Source organism: Orycteropus afer, unplaced genomic scaffold (assembly GCF_000298275.1).
Source record: "Orycteropus afer afer isolate SDZICR_OR568_19922 unplaced genomic scaffold, OryAfe1.0 scaffold00324, whole genome shotgun sequence".
NCBI classification, from domain to species: Eukaryota; Metazoa; Chordata; class Mammalia; order Tubulidentata; family Orycteropodidae; genus Orycteropus; species Orycteropus afer.
Genome location: NW_006921911.1, coordinates 571,569 through 592,784, shown reverse-complemented (window position 1 = coordinate 592,784; position 21,216 = coordinate 571,569). Strand labels below are relative to the sequence as shown.

The following is a 21,216-nucleotide window of genomic DNA, read 5'->3' as shown; positions in this document are numbered from 1 at the left end:
CCAGATAAGTAGAAACTAAGGGAATTCGTTAAAACCAGACCAACCTTACAAGAGATGCTAAAGAGAGTCCTTTGAACAAAGAACCAAAAATAGCAAATAACAACCAGCCACTGATACACAAGGTGACATAACCCAGAAACCACAGCTGTGGACATATCCAAAGTAAAATGAGCTTACAAGATTGTAAACAGGGAACCAGAGACATCAATGGGCAGGTGAGGACAACTACAAACAAAAAGAGTGAAAAGACTGTGCAGTTACAGAACTTCTAAATGGTGAGGAAGTTAAGAGAGTTGCAAGATACAATAGTTGCCCATTGGAGTGGTAAAAGTTGGAGGGGTGTAACTTGATGTAAAATTTTTGGATTTATTGGTAATAATTTTGGTAATATTTATTGAAATTTTAAATGTTTAGCTTTTGTAGCAGATTATATTATTGTGCCCAGTTTCTCACTCCCCCTGTGCCATCCAGAAAAGCCTATGAACAAAAACCCTGGTGATATACTCCTGAAAGATCAGAGCCCTTGAAAACCCTATGGAGCACAGTTATCTTCTGCCAAAGGGGTAAGGAGGCCACATCTTCTGACCTCCTCTGACCACACAAGAGGAAAACAGAATCACCATCAATAGCCCAAGGCCTATTCCTGTGAGACCAGACATTCTGCCTCCCTCCAGCCCTTTCATCAACCCTGACACCAACTGTTCCTCCTGCAGCACCCACCACCTTTCTGTTGGGTTCGATAATTCACTGCAGTGGCCACACAGAACTCACAGATTATGTGGTTTAATAGGGAAACACCAGGCTACAACTGATATTCAAGAACAACACTCAGTCTCTCTCAGCCCACTGTCTCTCAGCCAACAGTCTCTCACAGTCTCTCTCCCAGCAGAGTCTCTCGGTGTCTCTCTCAGCAATGAGTGTCTCTTGCATCTCTTTCTCAGCAGCACATGTCTCTCAGGAGCACATTTCTCTCAGCAGCACGTCCTTCTCAGCCAGCAGTCAGAGAGACTACTTCTGCCTCTAAGAGGGCTCCTTTTGGGCCTGGTAGAGTGGCCAAACTAATCAATCATAATATCAGAATTCTAAACACCTGAGAGAGAGTGAACTTTCTACAACATTGCTTTGTGCCACTCTCAACAGAAATACCCCAAGTGGTTAACTTTAACAATCAGGAGCTCCTCAGCTGCTCATGGCAAATTCCACCATGGAGTTTACAAAGACTTATGGGTAGAAAAGCCATACTAAGTAATTTACTACACTGCATCCTCTGACACACATGAAGTCACCATGAGGCAGGGTTGACCCAACTGGTGGTGGTGATGGTGGTGGTGGGTGTAAGAGATTATCCACCACCACTCCATTGCTGTACAATGTCACTGTCCAAGGCCATAAGTGCCCAGGTGAAATATACCAAGTGTGTTTCCTCAAGCTCTCTTGTTCAGATTCTTTCGCTTCTGTGCATTACGTTCCAGATTAAGGCTGATCTTTCAGTCTTGATTCTAAAATGAAGACATTCCTGGGCAAGAGCCCAGCAGAGCCCAGCAGACCTGCTACTGATATGTTTACCAGGATGTAACATGAACAGGAAATAGACTTTTGTTTTTTAAAACACTGAGATTTGAGAGTTGTTGGAAACCACGGGTTTAGTCAAAGCTGACTTGAAAAGCTTTTAATATAACAATTACAATGCTAGTATCTAGCTTAACTTACAGATATAGCCTTACAAATGTGCAAAGATATATGTATAAGAAGGTTTTCTGTAACACAATATTAACAAAAAAATGGGAAACAGCCTAAATATTCATCAGTAGAGAATGGATTAAATTATGAAATATTCATATAATGAAATACATCCACTCCTCATTTATCAACATGGTTAAGTTCCAAAGACCAGGTTGTCACATGAAAAATCAGCATTCGGCCAAAATGGAGAATGACCACATCAGATCACAAAATGGAAGATGACTACATCACTACATAAATGCCAAATTACATCATTACATAACAGCCAGACACTGAGAATTATGGCCCAGCCAAGATGAAACATAACCTTACCCCTCACAGCCAGCACTACTCTTGCCTCACACCATGACATTTGTTATTGTAAGATGTATGTCATTAATATGTGAAATAGTCAGATAGTAGGTTTTACTATTGTAAATGTGAAATGTTGTGTAACAAGATAGTCAATAAGTGAGGAGTAGGTGTACTAAGCATCAGTTTTAAAAACTTTAGTTTTAAAGCTTTTCTAAATTATTTATATAAGTGGTGTGTTATACTGTTTATCATTCTATTACTTACTTTTTTCTCTAAACATTCTATTTTTAATATTTACTGATATTGATAGGTATATATCTACTTGTTCATTTTGTATGCTTCATAATATTCTGCTGGGTGAATTTACTGCATTTTATTCTTACAGTCTCCTGCTAATGGATATCCTGGTGATTTCCAAGATTTTATTTTTGCAAAATTGCTATTGTCAGCAATCTTGTATATGCCTTCTATGCACATGTACAGGAATTTCTCTGAGATATATTCCCAGAAGTGGGATTGTTAGGTCTGATAGCATGAATATCTTAAAATTTCACAAATATTGCCAATTGTTCACCAAAGTGGCTACATGAATCATTTTTTTAGAGAAAAAAAACTTATTTCTGTCCAGTCGATATTGACTCATGACAACTTCATATGTCATAGAGCAGAACTGCCCCATAAGGTATACTTGGCTGTGATCATTGCAAAAGCAGATTGCCAGGCCTCACTTCCAGGGCTCCACTGGGTGGGTTGGAACTGCCAACCTTTAAGTCAGTAGATAAGCATTAACCATTTGTGCCACCAAGGGACCTGCACCTACTCATACTCCCACCCATATTGCCTGGTCCTCACCAACATCTGCTATTGTCAGACAATATAAAATCATATAGAATATGTTACATTGTGATATGCTATATTATACTTCACAGATATATATGTATACCAGATATATATTATTGTAATACAAATATATGCAACCAATTATCTTTTAAATATTCAGGGAAATGATAACTACTAAGTTTGAGATAATGCTTACCACCAGAAGAAAGTAAGTAACAAAGATCTGAGCAAAAAGAAATAAAATTGTAAACAAAAACAATTGGGAGAACTGTTAAACCAGAAGTTTGTTCTTTGAAAAGATTAATGTAATTGACAAACTTTAGGTAAACTGACAAAGAAAAGAAAATATGCAAATAACCAAAATAAAAAATGAAGAGATATTACAACTGACCCAACAGAAATAGAATTATGACAGAATATTATGGACAACTGTATGGCAACAAACTGGATAAGCTAGATGAAATGGACAAATTCTTAGAAGCACACAACCTACCCGCACTGACTCAAGAGGAAATAGAAAGTCTCAACACACCCATAACAAATGAAGTGATCGAATCAGTGATCAAAAACCTCCCAACAATAACAACCAAAGTCCTGGATCAGGTGGCTTCCCTGGGGAATTCTACCAAACCTTTAGAGGAAAATTGACACTAACAGTGTTTAAACTCTTCTACTCCTTGGAAGGAAGATGGGGCAATCCACTTCTATAGCGATACTGCCTCAGAAACCCAAGGAGGGGTCGCAATGAGTCGGGTCTGACTTGACGGCACATAACAACAACAACAACAACAAGACATAGAAAAAGAAGGAAAAATCTCTAATTCATTCTTTAAGGTAAACAACCCTGATACCTAAACTAGACAAAGACACCACAAGAAAAGAAAACTACAGGCCAACATCTTATGAACATAGCTGTAAAAATCCTCAACAAAATACTAGCAAACAGCATCCAATAGCATATTAAAAGGGGCACATACCATGACTAGGTGAAATTTATTCCATAAATGCAGGGATGGTGCCACATTAGAAAACCAATCGATATAATATACCACATCAATAGAACAAAGAAATATATAATCATCTGTATGGATTCAGAAAAAAAGCATTTGATAACATCCAACACCTTTCTAGATGAAAACACTAAAGAAGATTGGAATAGATGGGAAATCTTCAATATGACTCATGGCATGTATAAAAAGGCAACAGCCAACATTATATAATGGAGAAAGACTGAGAACTTTCCCCTTGAAATCAGGAACAAGATAAGCGTGCCTGCGCTCATCACTTCTATTCAGTATTACTATAAAAGTCCTATCCAAAACAGTAAGACAAGAAAAAGAAATAAAAGATATCCAGACTGAAAAAGAAGAAATAAAATTATTTCTATTCACAAGTGATATGATCCTTCATGAATATAGATGCAAAAACCTTCAACAAAATCTTAGCCAAAAGAATCCACACTATATCGAAAAAATAATACAATGTGACCAAGTAGGATTTGTACCAGTTAAACAATGATGGTTCAACAATAGAAAAACAATCAATGCAGTACATCACATAAATAAAAGAAAAGAGAAGAGCCACATGATCATATCACTCAATGACGAAAAGAGATTTGACAAAATCCAAGACCCATTTCTGAAAAAACTCTCAGCAAAATAGCAATAGAAGGGAAGTTTCTCAACATAATAAAGGGCATATATGCAAAAACAACAACCAAAATTGTTTGTAATGGAGCATTCCCCTTGTGAACAGAAACCAGACAAGGATGCCCTGTGTCACCATTTCCATTCAACAATGTATTAGAAGTCCTAGCCAGGGCAATAAGGCAAGAAAGGGAAATTAAAGACATCCAAATTGGTAAGGAAGAAGTAAACTATCCCTATTTGCAGATTACCCAAGAGACTCAGCAAGAAAACTACTGGAACTAGTTGAAAGATTCAGCAAAGTAGCAGGATACAAGATAAAAATACAAAAGTCTGTTGGATTATTCTACATCAACAAAGAGATATCTGAAAAGGAAATAAACAGTATAATTTACGATAGTTACCAAAAAGATAAAATACTTAAGAATAAATTATAACAGGGACACAAAAGACTTATACAAAGAAAACTACAAGAAACCATAAGAGATCTTACCATCCTCATAATAGGAAGACTGAACATTGTGAAAATGTCAGTATTACCCAAAGCAATCTATAGATTCAATGCAATCCCAATCCAGTTTCCATCAGTATTCTTCAAGCACATGGAAAAAACCAATCACTAATTTTATAAGGAAAGAAAATAGACCTTGGATAAGCAAAGCATTCCTAAAGAAGAAAAAAAGTAGGAGCTCTCACACTCCGCAATCTCAAAACCTACTACACAGCCACAGTAGTCAAAACAGCCTGGTATTGGTACAGTGAAAGACACACAGACCTGTATAACAGAACTAAGAATCCACAAATAGATCCATCCATCTATGGACAGCTGTTTGACAAAGGACCAAAACCCATTAAATAGAGTAGAGACCATTTTTTTTAACAAATGGTGCTGGCAACACTGAAAATCCATTTGCAGAAAAATTAAACAAAATTCATACCTCACACCATACATAAAAACTAACACAGGATGGACCAAAGAGCTAAGTGTAAAACCCAAAAATATAATGCCAATCAAAGAAAAAGTAGGGACAAACTTAGGGTCCTAATTCATGACATAAATAGACTATCAAACAAAACTAAAATGCATAAACAGAAGAAGATGAACTAGATGACTAGGACCTTCTAAAAATGAAACTCTTATGCACATCAAGAGACTTCCCCAAAAGAGGATAAAGAGAACCTACACAGTGGGGGAAAATATTTGACAATGACAAATCTGACAAAGATTTATCTCTAAAATTTATATAAAATTTCAACACCTCAGCATCAAAAAGACACAGTCCTATTAAAAAAAAAAAAAAAACAGGCAGAGGACATGAACAGACACTTCACCAAAGAAGATGTTCAGGGGGCCAAGAAACACATGAAGAAATGCTCATGATCATTAGCCATTGAGAGATGCAAATCAAAACAACAATGAGATATCATCTGATGCCAGCAATAATAGCAAAGTTCAACAAGACAGAAAACAACTAATTCTGGTGAGGTTGTGGAAAGATTGGAACGCTCATACACTGTTGGTGGGATTGTAAAATGGTACAATCATTGTGGAAAATGATATGGCACTTCCTTAAAAAGTTGGAACTAGAAATACCATTTGATCCAGCAATCCCACTACTAGATATAAATCCTAAAGAAATGAGAGCTGGGACCTAAACAGATATATGCATATCCCAGATAGATGCACATCCGTGTTCATTGCAGCACCAGTCACAATACCAAGGAGATGGAAATGACCTATGTCCCCATCGATGGATGAATGGAGAACCAAACTTAGTAAATACACAAATGGAATACGAGGCAACATTGAAGAATAATGAAGAATTCATTAAACGCCTCATGACATGGATGAAGTTGGAGGATATTATTCTGAGTGAAATAAGTCAATCACAGAAGGACAAATATTGTATTAGACCAGTATTATTAAAAAGTCAAGGAAACCTTTACACACAGAAGGAAACTTTCTTTGTTGGTTACCAAGGACGGGAGGAGAGGGGAGGAAAAATTGCCAGCTAGGTAAAAGATTTGTGTTGATTTGGGTGAAGGGAAAAGCAATATACCAAAAGCAGGTGACAAGCACAATAACACTAAGGAGAAGGAAGACATGGAGAGGTGCCCAAGAGGTTTAGACAACAAAAGTAACTACTTTTACAGACATGAGACTGCATTTGCATTAATAACAAACAATTTACAGCTGGATACTAGGTAGGCAGGCAAGATGATCAGGTTTGTATAAGCAAAAGTGAATACACCCATGACCACATACAGGTTTGGCAGACGATATTTCTATACACATATCTGTATGTGCTATAAAAAATGTCCATACTTATAATAGAGCTAACAGAAGGCAAAGTTATGATAATTTCTTAGCCGCAACCAAACACTTTGAGGATGTGAGTAGCTGGGTCTGCAGGCTTGGGACTATGATCATGGGGGATGCCAAGCTCAATTGGCATAACATACTACACAAAAAAAAAACACATTGTTATACATCCTACTTTGGTGAGTAGTGACTGGGCTTGGTAGCAGCCATCTAAGATGCAACTACTGGTCTCTCCCCATCCAGAGCAAAGAAAAGTGAAGAAAATCAAAGACAAAGGGAAACAATTATTCCAAGGGACTAGTGGACCATGGAATCCTCAGCCTACATGACCTTGAGACCAATAGAACTAGATGGTGCCCAGCTACCACTGCCAGCCACTCAGAAATGGATCAGAATTTGAGATCCTGGATAGAGTGGGAGAAAATGTGGAACAAAATTCAAAATCACAAAAAAATACCAGCCTCACTGGTCTGATAGAGACTGATGAAACCCTCAAGTCTATGACCCTAGTCACCCTTTGGGCCTGGAATTGAACTCACTCCCATGGTATAACTTGTAGCCAAACAATATAGAGACCTACAAGGTGAACAATTATGCCAAGGAGGTACACTTCTTAGAGCAATCAACTATGGTAGATTAGGGCAGTATTTGTGCATGGAAAAAAGTTAGAACCCAGGAATGCATGAGGGAAAAGGACACATGGAAAAGGTAAGGGAGGAAGTGAGAACAGAACTGTGACATTTTGGGAATTGCGGTCAATGTCATAAAAAAAAAAATGTGTATGAACTGTTGAAAGGAGACTGAATTGGCTCTGTACACTTTTACCCAAATCACAATAAAAAGTTGAAAAAAAAGAAAAAGGACTTGAATAGATATTTCACCAAAGAGACATTCAATGGCCACCAGACACATGAAAAGATGCTCAACATCATTAGCCATCAGAGAGATGCAAATCTAAACTACAATAAGGTAACCATTTAATTCTCACTAGAGAAAATAACAAATGTTGGCTAGGATGTGGGGAAATTGGAACCCTGATCCATTGTTGATACGAATGTAAAATGATACAGCCATTGTGAAAAATAGTGTGGAGGTTCCTCAAAAACTGAAAATAAAACTGCCACATGACTCAGAAATTCCACTCCTAGGTATATGGCCCAAAGACTTGGAATCAGAGCCAAGATGTTCATTGCAGCACTATTTATGGTAGCCAAAAGATGGAAACAACCTAAATGCCCATCAACAGATGAATGGATAAACAAAATATGATATATACATACAATGGAATACTACTCAGCCAGAAGAAGAAATGAAGTCTTTATACAGACTACAGTATGAATGGAGCATGATTATGCTGAAAGAAATAAGTCAATCACAAAAGGCCAAATAATGTATTACCTTACTTATATAAAAAGACATGAAAATACAAACGTAGAGACCAAAGTTTATTAGTGGTTACCAGAGGTGGGAAGAAGAGGGAAAAGTGACTTAATGGTGATGGAAATATCATATTAATGAAGGGTAGGGTTGTACAGCTGACTATTGTTAATTGCTGTCAATAAATTGTACACCTGTAAAAAGTTGTATTTGGCAAAATTCTTATGATAAATGTATTTACAATAACAAAAAGAGAGAGACAGTAGTTACTAAAGTTGCTTCTGTACAACCACACACCTCATGGGATTTGGTTCCTTGGTTTGGAGGTTGAGAGTCATGGTTTCATGGAACATCTAAGTTAAGTGACCTAATAATATGTTTGATATTTCTTTCTATCTCCTAGTTTGTTATTTTCTGCATTGGGTCTTAAAAACTTGCAAGAAGCCACCCAAGGCATCACAACTGATCTCTTTTCACCTGAAACAAAGAGGAAGAAGGGGAGATAGGAATAGGCAGAGGATACAGAATGTGTGGCTTATTGCCTCCATGAACAACTGCCTCTTTTGCCATCAGTCCAGAAGAACTGGATGGTGCTCAGCTACAATTACTGAATCCTGATTGAAAATGAGGAGAATGCAGAACATAGTTTTCAAATTATCATGGAATCCAGACTTCCTTGAGCCATGGAGGGTGGTTCAACACCAGAAACTATTGCTCTGAGATAATCTTTAAACCTTAAACCAAAAATATTCCCTGAAATTTTCTTAAAACCAAACAATATTTTAGCTTACCTAGTGAAAAAAGATCTGCCTTGAACATTGTATTCCTTTAAAAACTATCTACGTGAGATCAAATTGACAATAGAAACTCAATGGGTTAGATGGAACATTAGAGGGTAGTGAATTATTAATGAGGGAAAAGGATGGTGAGAATTGCTGCACAACTCAGAGAAAGTAATCAGTATCACTAAATTGTCCATGTAGAAATGGTTGAATTGATGTATGTTTTGCTCTTCTCAAAAACAACAACAAAACAAATAAAAGGTTTAAAAAAAGAGATAATGGTTACCTCTGGAAAGTAAGGGGTCTGAGATTAGGGAAGGAAGCAGGTGACTTCAAATATATGTTATGTTTTATTCCTTAAAAATAAAATATTAGTGGTTACCTCTGGTAATAAACTTTGATTTATGACATAATGCTAAAATTTGACACAGCTTTCATATTTAAATGCAAGTCTTTATTATGTTGTTTATTATTTATGTCTACATGTTTCAAATATTTCATAATTTTTAAATTATTTTCTTATATGCAAATATGTCAAAATAGTTGCTTATCTTACAAATATAGCCACAGAGAAACATTTTAGGACATTTTAAAAACATGTAGATTACTTCTGGAAAGTGAGAATGAGAGTATTCTTTTACTTTTCACTTTGTACCTTTCTTTAGTGCTTGAATTTTGTTTTTTTAGAAAAACTTGTGAACTTTATGGATTAAAAAATGAGAAGGGATTAATCCAGGCTCAACAACTTTCTTATTATGTGAATGTGACCAAAGATTTAAAGTGCTCTAAACCTGTGTTCTCTCATCTGTAAAATATGGTTAATAGCATTTACTATGCAAAGGTGCTAGAAGAATAGAAATTATTGATATAAAACATCTCGTAGCATGCCTTTTACATAGTAGGCTCTAAATAAATAATCATTGTTTACATTATTAATAAGACTGTAGGATATGCTCTGTTTCAAATTTACTCACACTGAAATGTGCAGAGAAAATAAATGTAAATTCTTTTATTTCTCAATAACATATTTCTTCTTTCACATGAAGTCCCTGTGGGAGGAAATGATCTTAAAGCCAGGAAATTTAGTTTGATTCAATAATTCAAACACACAGCCAATGTTTAAATCCCTTTCGAAAAATGCTGCCTCTTTAAGTATAAGTGCTTAGACTCTCAGACCCTGTTTCCTTACTTTCTCCTTCTGAGTAGGGTTCCTAGCTTTAGCAAAAAGTAAAATAAAATAAAATACACTCTAAAAAAAAAAGAGTGTTTTCTTGTTTTTTGTTTTTGTTTTTGTTTTTTCCCAAAGCTAAGAACCCTACTCAGAAGAAGAAAGTAAGGAAACAGAGTCTGATATCCAGAAAAATTTGAATTTCAGATAAAAAACAAATGACTTTTGGGCAGTATGTCCTGAATGTTGCCTGATACATTTACAACTAAAAAGTTATTTGTTACATATCTGAAATTCTGTTGTCACTGGACATCCTGTATTTTTTTCTGGCAGCCCTGTCTCAAGGGACAAGGGCATGGCCATGGTGGGGAGAAAGGAGCCAGGATTCCTACACTCTGATATGCACTGGGTCATGCATGGTCCAGACCCTGGGCAGATGAAGGGCATCGACCCATCATGGCCAGGGCTGTGTGACTTATTACAGTTGGTTGTCTCTCAGCTTAGCTAGGCCTCAGTGATCCCTGGATGAATCAACCTTGTTGTGCCTTTTGATGACATTGACATTGACATTTCCATGGCATTTCTTTTCCCTTTGACATTTGCCACATCCTCTTTGGGCCTGGAGTAGATATTCATCCATTCCACAGCCTATGCTGGGGAATATCTAAGCCCTTACTGTAGGGATATCAGTGGCAAATTCCCTGGCTCTCAACCCAGCTCATTGTCACATGGGAAGTTCTGATAATGACCCCTGGGAAACTAAACCTGCCACTCCCTCTAATCACATATTATGTGTCCTCCAGCTTTGATCTGGCTATTCCCTGTGAATTAATAGCATCCAAGTGTCCCCACTCAAAGGAGAACAAAAGCTGCACTCCAGGTTGCAGTGTTCCCACCAGGAACCTATCTCCCTCTGACTGCCTGCCTCTGCCTCCTGTTTCTCCTTTCACTCCCCCATTGTCCACCAGGCCACAAGGGGCAGCCTGCATCTCCCTCCTCCTGAAGGGTCTGAGCTGCTCCTGTCCACTCTGAGTGACACAGCACCAACTATATTCTAAACACTGTTCTAGGTACTGAAAACAGCAGTAAGACAAGTTCTCAGATGTCATGGAGCTCACATTCCCAAGCAGATGAGGGAAAAGACCATAAGCAAATAAATTGTTGGAAGCAGGATAATGGGGTAGAGGCTGGTAGCATGGTAGTGGAAAGGTGGTGTTTCAGATTGGGTGATTGGAGAAGAACTTTGAGCAGAGACTTAAATGAAGGGGAAAATAAACCATGCACATATCCTGGGGTAGAGTACTGCAGGCAGAGATCAACAGGTACAAGTGGAAACAAGCTTGGTGTATTTAAGATTCTGCAAGGAGGCCAGCTAGAAGGACAGATGAGTGGAGGAGGAGAGCAGAGCAGGTGAGATTAGAAAAGTCATCATGCCTACCCTTACTGTTTTTTAAAAAAAAAAAAAAGTAAAAATAATTTGGAAATCACTGTTTTTCATTCTGGACTCTTTTGGATAAAGAGAACAGGAAGTCAATTTATAGTCTCAAAGCTGATCATGAGCTGCTTAAGCTTCATGACAGCCCTGTTGAGATGCAAAGTAAAGTGGCAGAAAGGATAATTGAAACATGTTGCCTGCCATCAAGTCAAATCTGTCTCTTGACAATCCTGTGTACAACAGAATGAAATACTGCACAGTCCTACATTATCCTCAGGATCACTGGAATGTTTGAGTCCATTGTTGCAGCTATTGTTCCAGTCCATCTCACCAAGGGCCTCATCTTCACTGACCCTCTGCTTCACCAAACATGATGTCCACCTCCAGTGACTGCCCACTTCTGATCCTGTGTTCAAACCGAGAGAGTCAGACAATATTCTGTTGTGATCCATAGGGTTTTCACTGGCTCATTTTCAGAAGTAGGTCACCAGACCTTTCCTCCTAGTCTCTCTTAGTCTGAGGCTCAGGTGAAACCTGTCCACCATGATGGACCCTGCTGGTATTTGAAATACCGGTGGCAGAGCATCCAGCATCATAGCAGCATCCAAGCCATCACAGTAAATCTGACAAATAGGTGGTAGAAATTAAACAGAATTTAATATTTGAAAAATATTTCCATTAGATTAATAAATTTTCTACAAAGCATTGTGAGAAACCAGAGAAAGATAAGACCTCATTCTTGGAGTCAGAGAAGACATATTGAGGAAGGGCCACTTAGTAACTAGGTAGGAGTAACTTATTCATGCTTGAGTACTAGAACTGAGCCAGTGTGGAATCTGTGTTTGGATAGCGAATACGCTACTACAAGGATATAGATCAAATATAAATGCTCTGTCATTTTTACATTATGTCATTATGAAAATGTAAAAATTTATTTTTCTGATTGGGTTTGTTGTAAACAACGTGTGTACAAAATTAGAAAGATAGGCCTGTACTGACCATCATGATTAGCCTGGCCCCTGTGTGACTGCATCTCTCCATTGGTTACTTTTCCATGAAGTCAGTTCTCTAAGGGTGCACAAATCTAAATATTGTCACAAAATCTGCTGTCCATTTCTCGCATTCCACTAATGGCCTTTTTTTTTTTTTTTTTCTCTGCTGGCTTCTTGTCTCTATCCCAATACAGGTCCTGGAGTTCCCACAGTGACAGTGCACAACACCACAGATAAGAAAAGTGAGTACCACTTGGTCTTTTCTTAAAGCTCTCTAGACTCGGGGTAAAGGAGCAAAATCCATTTTTAGAGTGATCTTGTCTACACTTTCCTATTCAGAGACAGAGAGGAGTCATGTCCCTGTAGTTCTGAAGTAAACCCAGCAATTGACAATATTTCATTATTAATTGAATATTGATCTATGAAATGTGATGGAAGGAAGGGACAGTCATCATGGGAAGTCAGCACCCTCCACATGCAGACATTCAGTATCAAGGTGCTAAAAGGGCAAAGAGGCCACATCTCCTGACCTCCTCTAACCCCACAAGAGGAAGACAGAATCACTATCAGTAACCCAAGGCCTATTGCTGCAAGGCCAGACATGCTGCCTCCCACCAGCCCTCTCACCAACCGTTCTTCCAACAACACCCACCACCTCTCTCCTGGATTCAATAATTCACTGCAGTGGCCACACAGATCTCACAGATTATGGGGTTTATTAGGGAAGCGTCAGGCTACAATTCAAATTCAGGAAAAATCCTCAGTCTCTCTACCAGCCCACCCTCTCTTTCCTAACAGGCTCTCACAGTCTCTTTCCCAGCAGTGAATGTCCCTCGGTGTCTCACTCTGCAATGCTTATCTCTTGCATCTCTTTCCCAACAGCACGTGTCTCTTTCAGGAGTGCGTGTCTCTTTCAGCAGCAAGTCTTCCTCAACCATGAGTCAGAGAGAGACTTCTTCTGCCTCTAGGAGGCCTCCTTTTGAGCCTGGCAGAGTGGCCAAACTAACCAATCATAACAAGAATTCTAAGCACCTGAGAGAGAGCAGGAACCTCCCAGACAGTGCTTTGTGTTAAATACCCAACAGAAATACCTCAGGTGGATAACTTTTACAATCAGGAGCTCCTCAGTTGCTCACAGCAAATTCCACCAGAGTTTACAAAGACTTATGGCTAGAAAAGCCACACTAAGTAATTTACTACACTGCACAAAGTCACCCTGTCCCTGCTGGAATGCTCTGAATGCAGCCCAAGGTTGAGTGGGCATTTGTAGCCTGAGGCATGCCAGCCCCACCCTCCTTCTAGAACAGCAGGAGCTGAGTATGCTAGGAAGCTCCCTCTTTTGTGAGCCCAGGTGCACCTTCATGTCATGGAGGGCACATAGGTGTGCTGCTGAGGGATGGGGCTTCACACAGTCACTTGAGGAACATGTACTGCTTTTGTGCTTGAGGAAACCCCATGCAGGTGTGCTACCTGCCACTGTGTGTTTATGTGATGGCTTTGAAATGCTACAGGCAGTCTCAGGCCTACCCTCAGTAAACTGAGAAGTAAAGGGTCTCTGTATCCTCCCTTCCAGGCCTTACTGTATCCCAGCTCCAAGGACTCATTCTTTTCTGAATTCCTAATTCCTGCCCCCACTGCCAGGACACCTATAGCCTCCCTCTGTGATCCCACTCCTGGAACCATCTTCCCTACAGGGCCTAGATCACTCAAGCTCCTGGCCAGTCTTTTTAACTCCCCCAGGGCCTGTGACAGGAGCAATTTTGCATCTCTGATGAAGAACAAGTTGGCCAGGCATAGATGGCCCATGAGTCATCCATCTCATGGTAGGATTTCAAACACCAGGAATAGCTGGGGATTGGAAGGTTTATGGAGAGGAGATCTCCAAAAGCATATTTAGATACTACTTAAAAAGTGGTTAAAGTACTCTTAAGTGGAAAAATAAACCAAATCAAACCCACTGCCATCAAATCAATTCCAACTTATAGTGAGTGACCATCATTGGGTTTCCAAGGCTGTAAATCCTCACAGAAGTAGATTGCTTCATCTTCCTCCCATGGAGCACCTGGTAAGTTTCAACCGCTGATCTGTTAGCAACTAAATGCTTTACCCACTACATCACCAAGCTCTTTAAATGGAAAAATTGATTTGTTTAAAAAGACAGCACTTAGAAAATCCTACATAATGATAGCATTCTGCAAAACTATAAATTATTAGAAATTGAAATATCAACAAGAAAATCAGAAAGAAAGAAAGTAGGTTTTGAAACTATTTGAAGCCCCCATTCCCCAAAATGGAAGTCAGAATGGATACAAAAAACACAAAAAATTGTTGTGAGGTTAAGAAAGGATACAGGTACTGAGAACAAGCTGCATGGCCTTGAATCCTCCTCCCAGAGGACACACACACACACACACACACACACACACTGGTGTGAGGAACTCTGGACCAGGCCTGGCCTCCTACGTCTGGGTTCAAACTTCCACCTTACCAGGAGTGGATGACCCAATAAACAAGGTAAGCATAGGCTTACTTGTGCTTACTTACTAATATGTAGTGAATAATTTCCCATAGGTTTCACCACATCTGTGGTGAAAAACATATGAAACTATTCACTACAGATTAGTAAGTAAGCACAAGCTCATGCTTCCTTACCCTTTTTACTTAGTACTCTGTCCCTGTCAGGGATTATAAATTTGAAAAGAAACTTTGATTCTGTAGGAAGATCTCATCTTTCCATCTGAGAGAAACAGATGCCACCCATACCTAGAAGCAGAATCGTTGATGTGGTGAAAAATATGAAATTGTTCACTAGAGATTAGTAAGTAGACACAAATAAAACTGTTCTTACCTTGCTTATTGGGTAATCCAACCCCGAGCCCCACAGTGTGGTGTCTTTTGGGGTAGAACAGATATCCCCTGGCATAACAGCCCTCCACAAAATATTCATGTTTGGACGTCTTTAACTCTGATTTTCACTTCTAAAAATTTGAAATATTTCAATGAGCCTATGGTATCATTTCTTTCCTTAAGAAAATGTGAATTATTCTTTTTGAATTTTGTTAAAACTCAAGAGTATGTACAAATTTTTCTGATATTTTTATGATGTTTTCCCTTCTTAAAGATCTATGGTCTGGTGAAAATTGCACAAGGTCTGTAGTCTAGTTAGCAGTAGCCTACCAGTGTCAGTTTCCTGGCTGTAATATTTCAAGACAGCTAGGTCAGATGTCACCACTGGGGACTCCAGGTACTACTTTTGTAACCCCCCCGCCGAGACTGTAACGATTTCAAAATAAGATGTTTTTAGTTGTTTTGTTTGTTTGTTTGTTTTGATCTGTGGCCTAATGAAAACACAAAATGATCTCTTGGCTTTAAAAAAGAAAAAAAAAAAGCTATATGTAGTTCTTAGGAAAGCCATTCATTTGAATACATTTACTGACTTCTCTAGGAGCTCTGGTGGCATAGTACTTAAGGCATTTGACTGCTAACCAGAAGGATGACAGTTCAAATTCACCAGCCACTCCTTGGAAGGAAGATGGGCAATCTACTTCCCTAGTGATATCGCCTCTGAAACCCATGGAGAAGTCGCTAATGAGTCGGATCCGACTCCATGGCAGTGGTTGCGTTGCATTGCCTACTGTCTTCTCTGGGGAATGATACTATTAATCTAGCTGAGTCAAAGGATTAATACAGTGTTTATTTTGTATAATGCAATTTACCATTTAAGCCACTTTCAGAGCTAGACGTAATCATTTCCTTAAGCCAGGAATGTGGAACCAGTGAATGGTTCACCCCCATGCCCACAGCATACTGGATAAGGTCAGCATAGTTTCCTAAAGCTCATTTTGTGAATGAAAATGAAACAGACCTCTATCTTAGATATGGGGAACACCACTGAGAAAATATTTTAGTATTCCATTTATAAAAATAAAGTTATATATAGGTGGAATGTGGTACATTGCTTTGGAATAGTGCACAGGTAAGATTTTACCAAGTGTTCCAGCAAGTACAAGATCTCTAAATTCTGACATGTTTTATTAATTCTACCGGGAAACCAATCAATCTGATCAGTACTGACAGACCTAAATCCAAGATTGGCATCCATATTCCATTTTGGAACTCCAAAAGTAAAGAGGTGAATTTTATTGTTTTCAATTGAAGTGTCACCACCTTGACTGTCATTCCCAGAGGCAAAGACATAGGACACAGTGGAGTAAGAAATAAAATATGTAATACACACAGGGAAGAAGTTGATATTAATTTCAGTGTTCCACTCTGTTCTGCGTGAAATCTAACAGTGAACCTGAAGGTGACACCCTTGTGCTCCATCTCTGCAAAGTGCTAATGATCAGAAAAACTAGATGGCATTTATATCACGTTGTGATGTGTAGAAGTATTTTTAATGATGTTTCTTTTACAAGACTATTTATATAGGTATATTTGAGCTCTGGTGTCCTATTGTCTAATTCAAGTTCTGAGAATATTTTATTCTGATCTTACATGATTGCGCATTTCTATTTGTCAGCACAGTTGCTAAATCTATCAGAATGTTGATTTAAGCTGTATTGGCACCAAATTAAGTTGGGAAAGAAACCATTAAATGTGATTGCATTGGCTGTAGACCCCAGACCCACTAGAAGAAGAGAGGTGTCTCTTACTCAGGGTTAGTTTATAATCAGACACAGTGGTTTGAGTGGCACCAGGAAGATCTCCTGAACACCCACTTTCTCACACACTTGACACAGTGCCTGGAGTTCTATCATTCAAATTTATTCCTATGAGTTAGAACATTATATCTGCATGAAGGTTTCTTTGAAAATATAAAAACCCCTTATATAAGTTCAGGTTACATTTAGCTACATGTAACAAAAAATGTTAAATAGCAGTTACTTAAACACAATGGAACTGTCCTCCATATGGTTTTCAATGGCTGATGTTTTGGAAGTAGATCACCAGGCCTTTATTCTGAGATGACTCTGGGTGAACTCAGACCTTCTTGTGGTTCACAGCTGAGTGCACTAATGTTTACAACTCAAATTTGACTCTACGGCAACTGGGTAAACAAGATGGGAGATATTTTTCTCTTGTGTAAAGCTCAGAGGCTGGTCTGGTACCTTCCCAATCATCAAGGGCCCACTGTCCTTCTGTCTATTCTGCTATCTTCAGCTAGTAGATTTCACCTCAAAGTTGCTTTGTGATGCAAAGTGGTATCATGTCTACATTCCAGGGTGGAAGATGGAAGAAAAAGGAGAGATCAAAAAAAAGGGCTTTCCTATAGCAGAGAAAGTTCCCTTCTAGCTGTCTGCCAACATGTGCCACACAGCATGTGTCCTTACAGCTCATTGTCACTGTAACAATTTAGTCACACATTCACACTTAGCTGCAAAGAATGCAGGGAAATGTCTTATATGTCGGCTTTTCTTGCCAGCTCAAATAAGAATCAGGGTTTCTTTAACCAGTGACCAATTGTGATGAAGGCAATTCTGACTCATGGCAACCCCATATGTATGAGAGTAGAACTGTGTGCCATAGGTTTTTAATGGTTAATTTTTCAGAAGAAGATTGCCATGCCTTTCCTCAGAGGCATCTATGGTTAGACTCGATCCTCCAATCTTTTAGTAAGCACTTGAAAGCATTAACTATTGCAGTAGCAACAGAGTCCAGAATAGACTTACTAAATAATAATAAATGTTATAACAAACTCCACCAAAATTCAGTGGCTTAGTAAAACAAGAATTTATTATTTTCTCTCCTAAAGTCCAATTCATATGTTCCTAGTTAGGTTGCTCTCCTGAAAGGAACCTGGGGATCTAGACTTCATCTAGATTGTGGCTCCACATCATCTTCACATTGTCCACTTACTCTCATGTGGACAGGAAAAGAGAAAATAGGTCAAACGTGGAATTATTTTTATATAGAAGTCTAACAGTGGTATACATAATTTTCATTGGCCAGAATTCAGTTGTATGGTCCCACTTAGAGACAAGAGAACTTTGGTAGTTATGTTTATATGTCAACTTGGCTGGGCCTGGTTGAGTGGATGGGCAGCTGGTGGTAGTTATTCCTCATGATGAGACTGGCAATCAACTCCATGGTGGGATCTACCACAAGCAGCTGAGTAGCTGCCTTTGGGATGTGGTCTGCTTTCTGTATTTAAGGAGAAGCCTTGTGAATGCTCTCTAGCTTATGGCATGCTTGTACCCTGCATATAGTGTTGTTTAGCAGCCTGCCATGCTCTGCTGACCTTGGGACTCACAATGGACTTAAATTAATGGCCTGCCATGTGGTTTGGTAACATCATGACTGTGCCTTTTTACTTGTCAACCTTGGGGCTTCTCAGCCTCAGCAGCCAGCAGCTGTCTGAGTGAAGAAGTGCCTCTAGCTCCAGTGGGCTGGGAGCAGGAGGCAGAGTTGGACCCCAAGGTTGAGGGGCTTTCACCCAGCCCCTAGAGCCTGGAACTTTGAACTTGGAATTAAAGCCTTCAAATTGTAAGAATAAACTCTTGTTTGTTAAGGCCATCCTGTTTGTGGTATATTTCTGTCAGAGCAGCACTAGGTAACCAGAACAAGAACCAAAGAAATATCATTAGGTAAGGAAAGAGCTCTGATGGCACAGTGCTTTAGAGCTTGGCTGCTAACCAAAAGGTTAGGGGTTCAAACCCACCAGTGGTTCCTCTGGTTAAAGATGTTGCAGTCCATTTCTATGAAAATTGTAGCCTTGGAAACCCTATGGGGTAGTTCTACTCTGTCCTATAGTGCCACGATGAATCAAAGTTGATTTGATGGCATGCAGCAACAACAAGAAGGAAGGAAGAATCAAATACTGGTAAATACTAGCAGGCACTAACACAATCAGGGGGAAAAAATGAATGTGGCATGGCAATTAGCTACCTTTGCCATATTCTGAAAGGATTGATCTATGGAATAATTATTGGTTATTGTCTTAGTTACATAGTGCTGCTATAACACAAATACCACAAGTGGGTGCCTTTGAAGAACAGATATTTATTTGCTCACCATTCTGGATGCTAAAAATGCAAATCAAAGCCTTGACCATGTCAATTCATTCTGTGAGCCTCTCTTAATTTCTCATGTCTGCCCATGATCCTTGGTGTTCCTTAGCACCTAGCTTCCCCTTGTATATATCTCTGTGTTTTCCCTGGTCTTTTTACAACTCAGAAATGATTAAGTGTAGGACCCACCCTACACTGGTATGGCCTCATTAACACAAGAAAAGAAAGATCCAATTTTCAATCAAGATTACATCCACAGGTATGGAGATGTATTTTGAGAGAGCATAATTCAATCATTAACAGCCATTTGTGTATAAATTGCTTTGGTGTGAAGTAGCTTATCAGATACTTCTCTTGTACCATTTCACTGGAGGCACATTCCATGGGGACTGGGAAGAAAAGACAGGTATGCTGGAGCAACTGATAAGTCCACTGGTAGAGGGGACAATGACCAAGAGGAAGATCTCTCTGAGTTAGGCTTTGAGTTCCCAGGGTGCACCAATAGGGTACAGGACACCAAGAGAAGAGACAACTGAGCCTAGAACCAAGAGGACAAAGAGAAGAAAATAGAGGGAAGGATGGAGTGGTTGTAAAAAAATAAGATTTGAGACCTGGTACCTATACTTAAGGAGCTTACAGTCTGCTTGGTACATAGGACATAAATAGATGGAAAAGGAAAGAAAAGAAAAATTAACAACAACTGCAAGACTGCAAGCATGCAAAGAAAATTATAAAGAATTATATACTAACTGTTGAATGGTTTGGGCACTCAGTGTTTTGAGGTCTGGGATCTTTATCAAACCAGACATAAGATCTCAGAAGCCTTAAAGGAAGAGAATAAACATTGATCCAGGCCTTCAGAAACACTGGGTGGTTCATCAAAAGATTTTACAGGAAAAAAAAAGAGAGAAAAGACAAGCTACCAACTGGTTTCTTTGGAAACCATAGATCTGACAAAATGCTAATAACCAAAATATGTATAAAACTTTGACTTTTTAACAAAAAGACAAACCAAATATAAAGAGGGCATTCAAATGGCTGTTGTTCTTGTTGTGTGCAGTCGAGTTGGACCCAATTCATAGCGACCCCTCCTTGGGTTTCCGAGGCTGTATCACTACAGAAGTAAATTGCCCAACCTTCCTTCTGAGGAGTGACTGGTGAACCACCAGATGGAAAGATGCTCAGCATCATTAACCATCAGAAAGATGCAAATCAAAGCTACAATGAGATACCACTACACAACTACTAGAATGGTTAAGATTTACAGAGAAAAAAAAAAAAAAAAACTCAGAAAATAACAAATGTTGGTGAGGATATGGAGTAATTGGAACCCTTATCTATTGTTGGTGGGAATACAAAATGGCACAGCCACTGTGGAAAACAGTGTAGTGTTTCTTAAAAAAAGACAAGTATAGAACTACCATATGACCCAGAAATTCTACTCCTAGATATATGCCCAAAATGCTTGAAAGCAGAGACCCTAAAACAGACTTGTACACCAATGTTCACTGAAGCCCTATGACAGTAGCCCAAAGGAACAACCTAAATGCCTATCAGAAGAAGAATGGATAAATAAAATGCAGTACATACATACAATGAAATATTA

The 21,216-nt window shown here is 38.9% G+C and overlaps 1 protein-coding gene across 1 annotated transcript in view; it reads left to right on the top strand.

Annotated features, from left to right (window-relative positions):
• DPP6 (dipeptidyl peptidase like 6) overlaps nucleotides 1-21,216 on the top strand; it is a 1,548,106-nt gene that overhangs the window by 1,451,394 nt on the left and 75,496 nt on the right. The window contains exon 17 of the mRNA XM_007952098.2: nucleotides 12,795-12,842. Within this exon, the coding sequence (XP_007950289.1) occupies nucleotides 12,795-12,842 (48 nt within the window). The remainder of the gene's footprint in view (nucleotides 1-12,794; nucleotides 12,843-21,216) is intronic.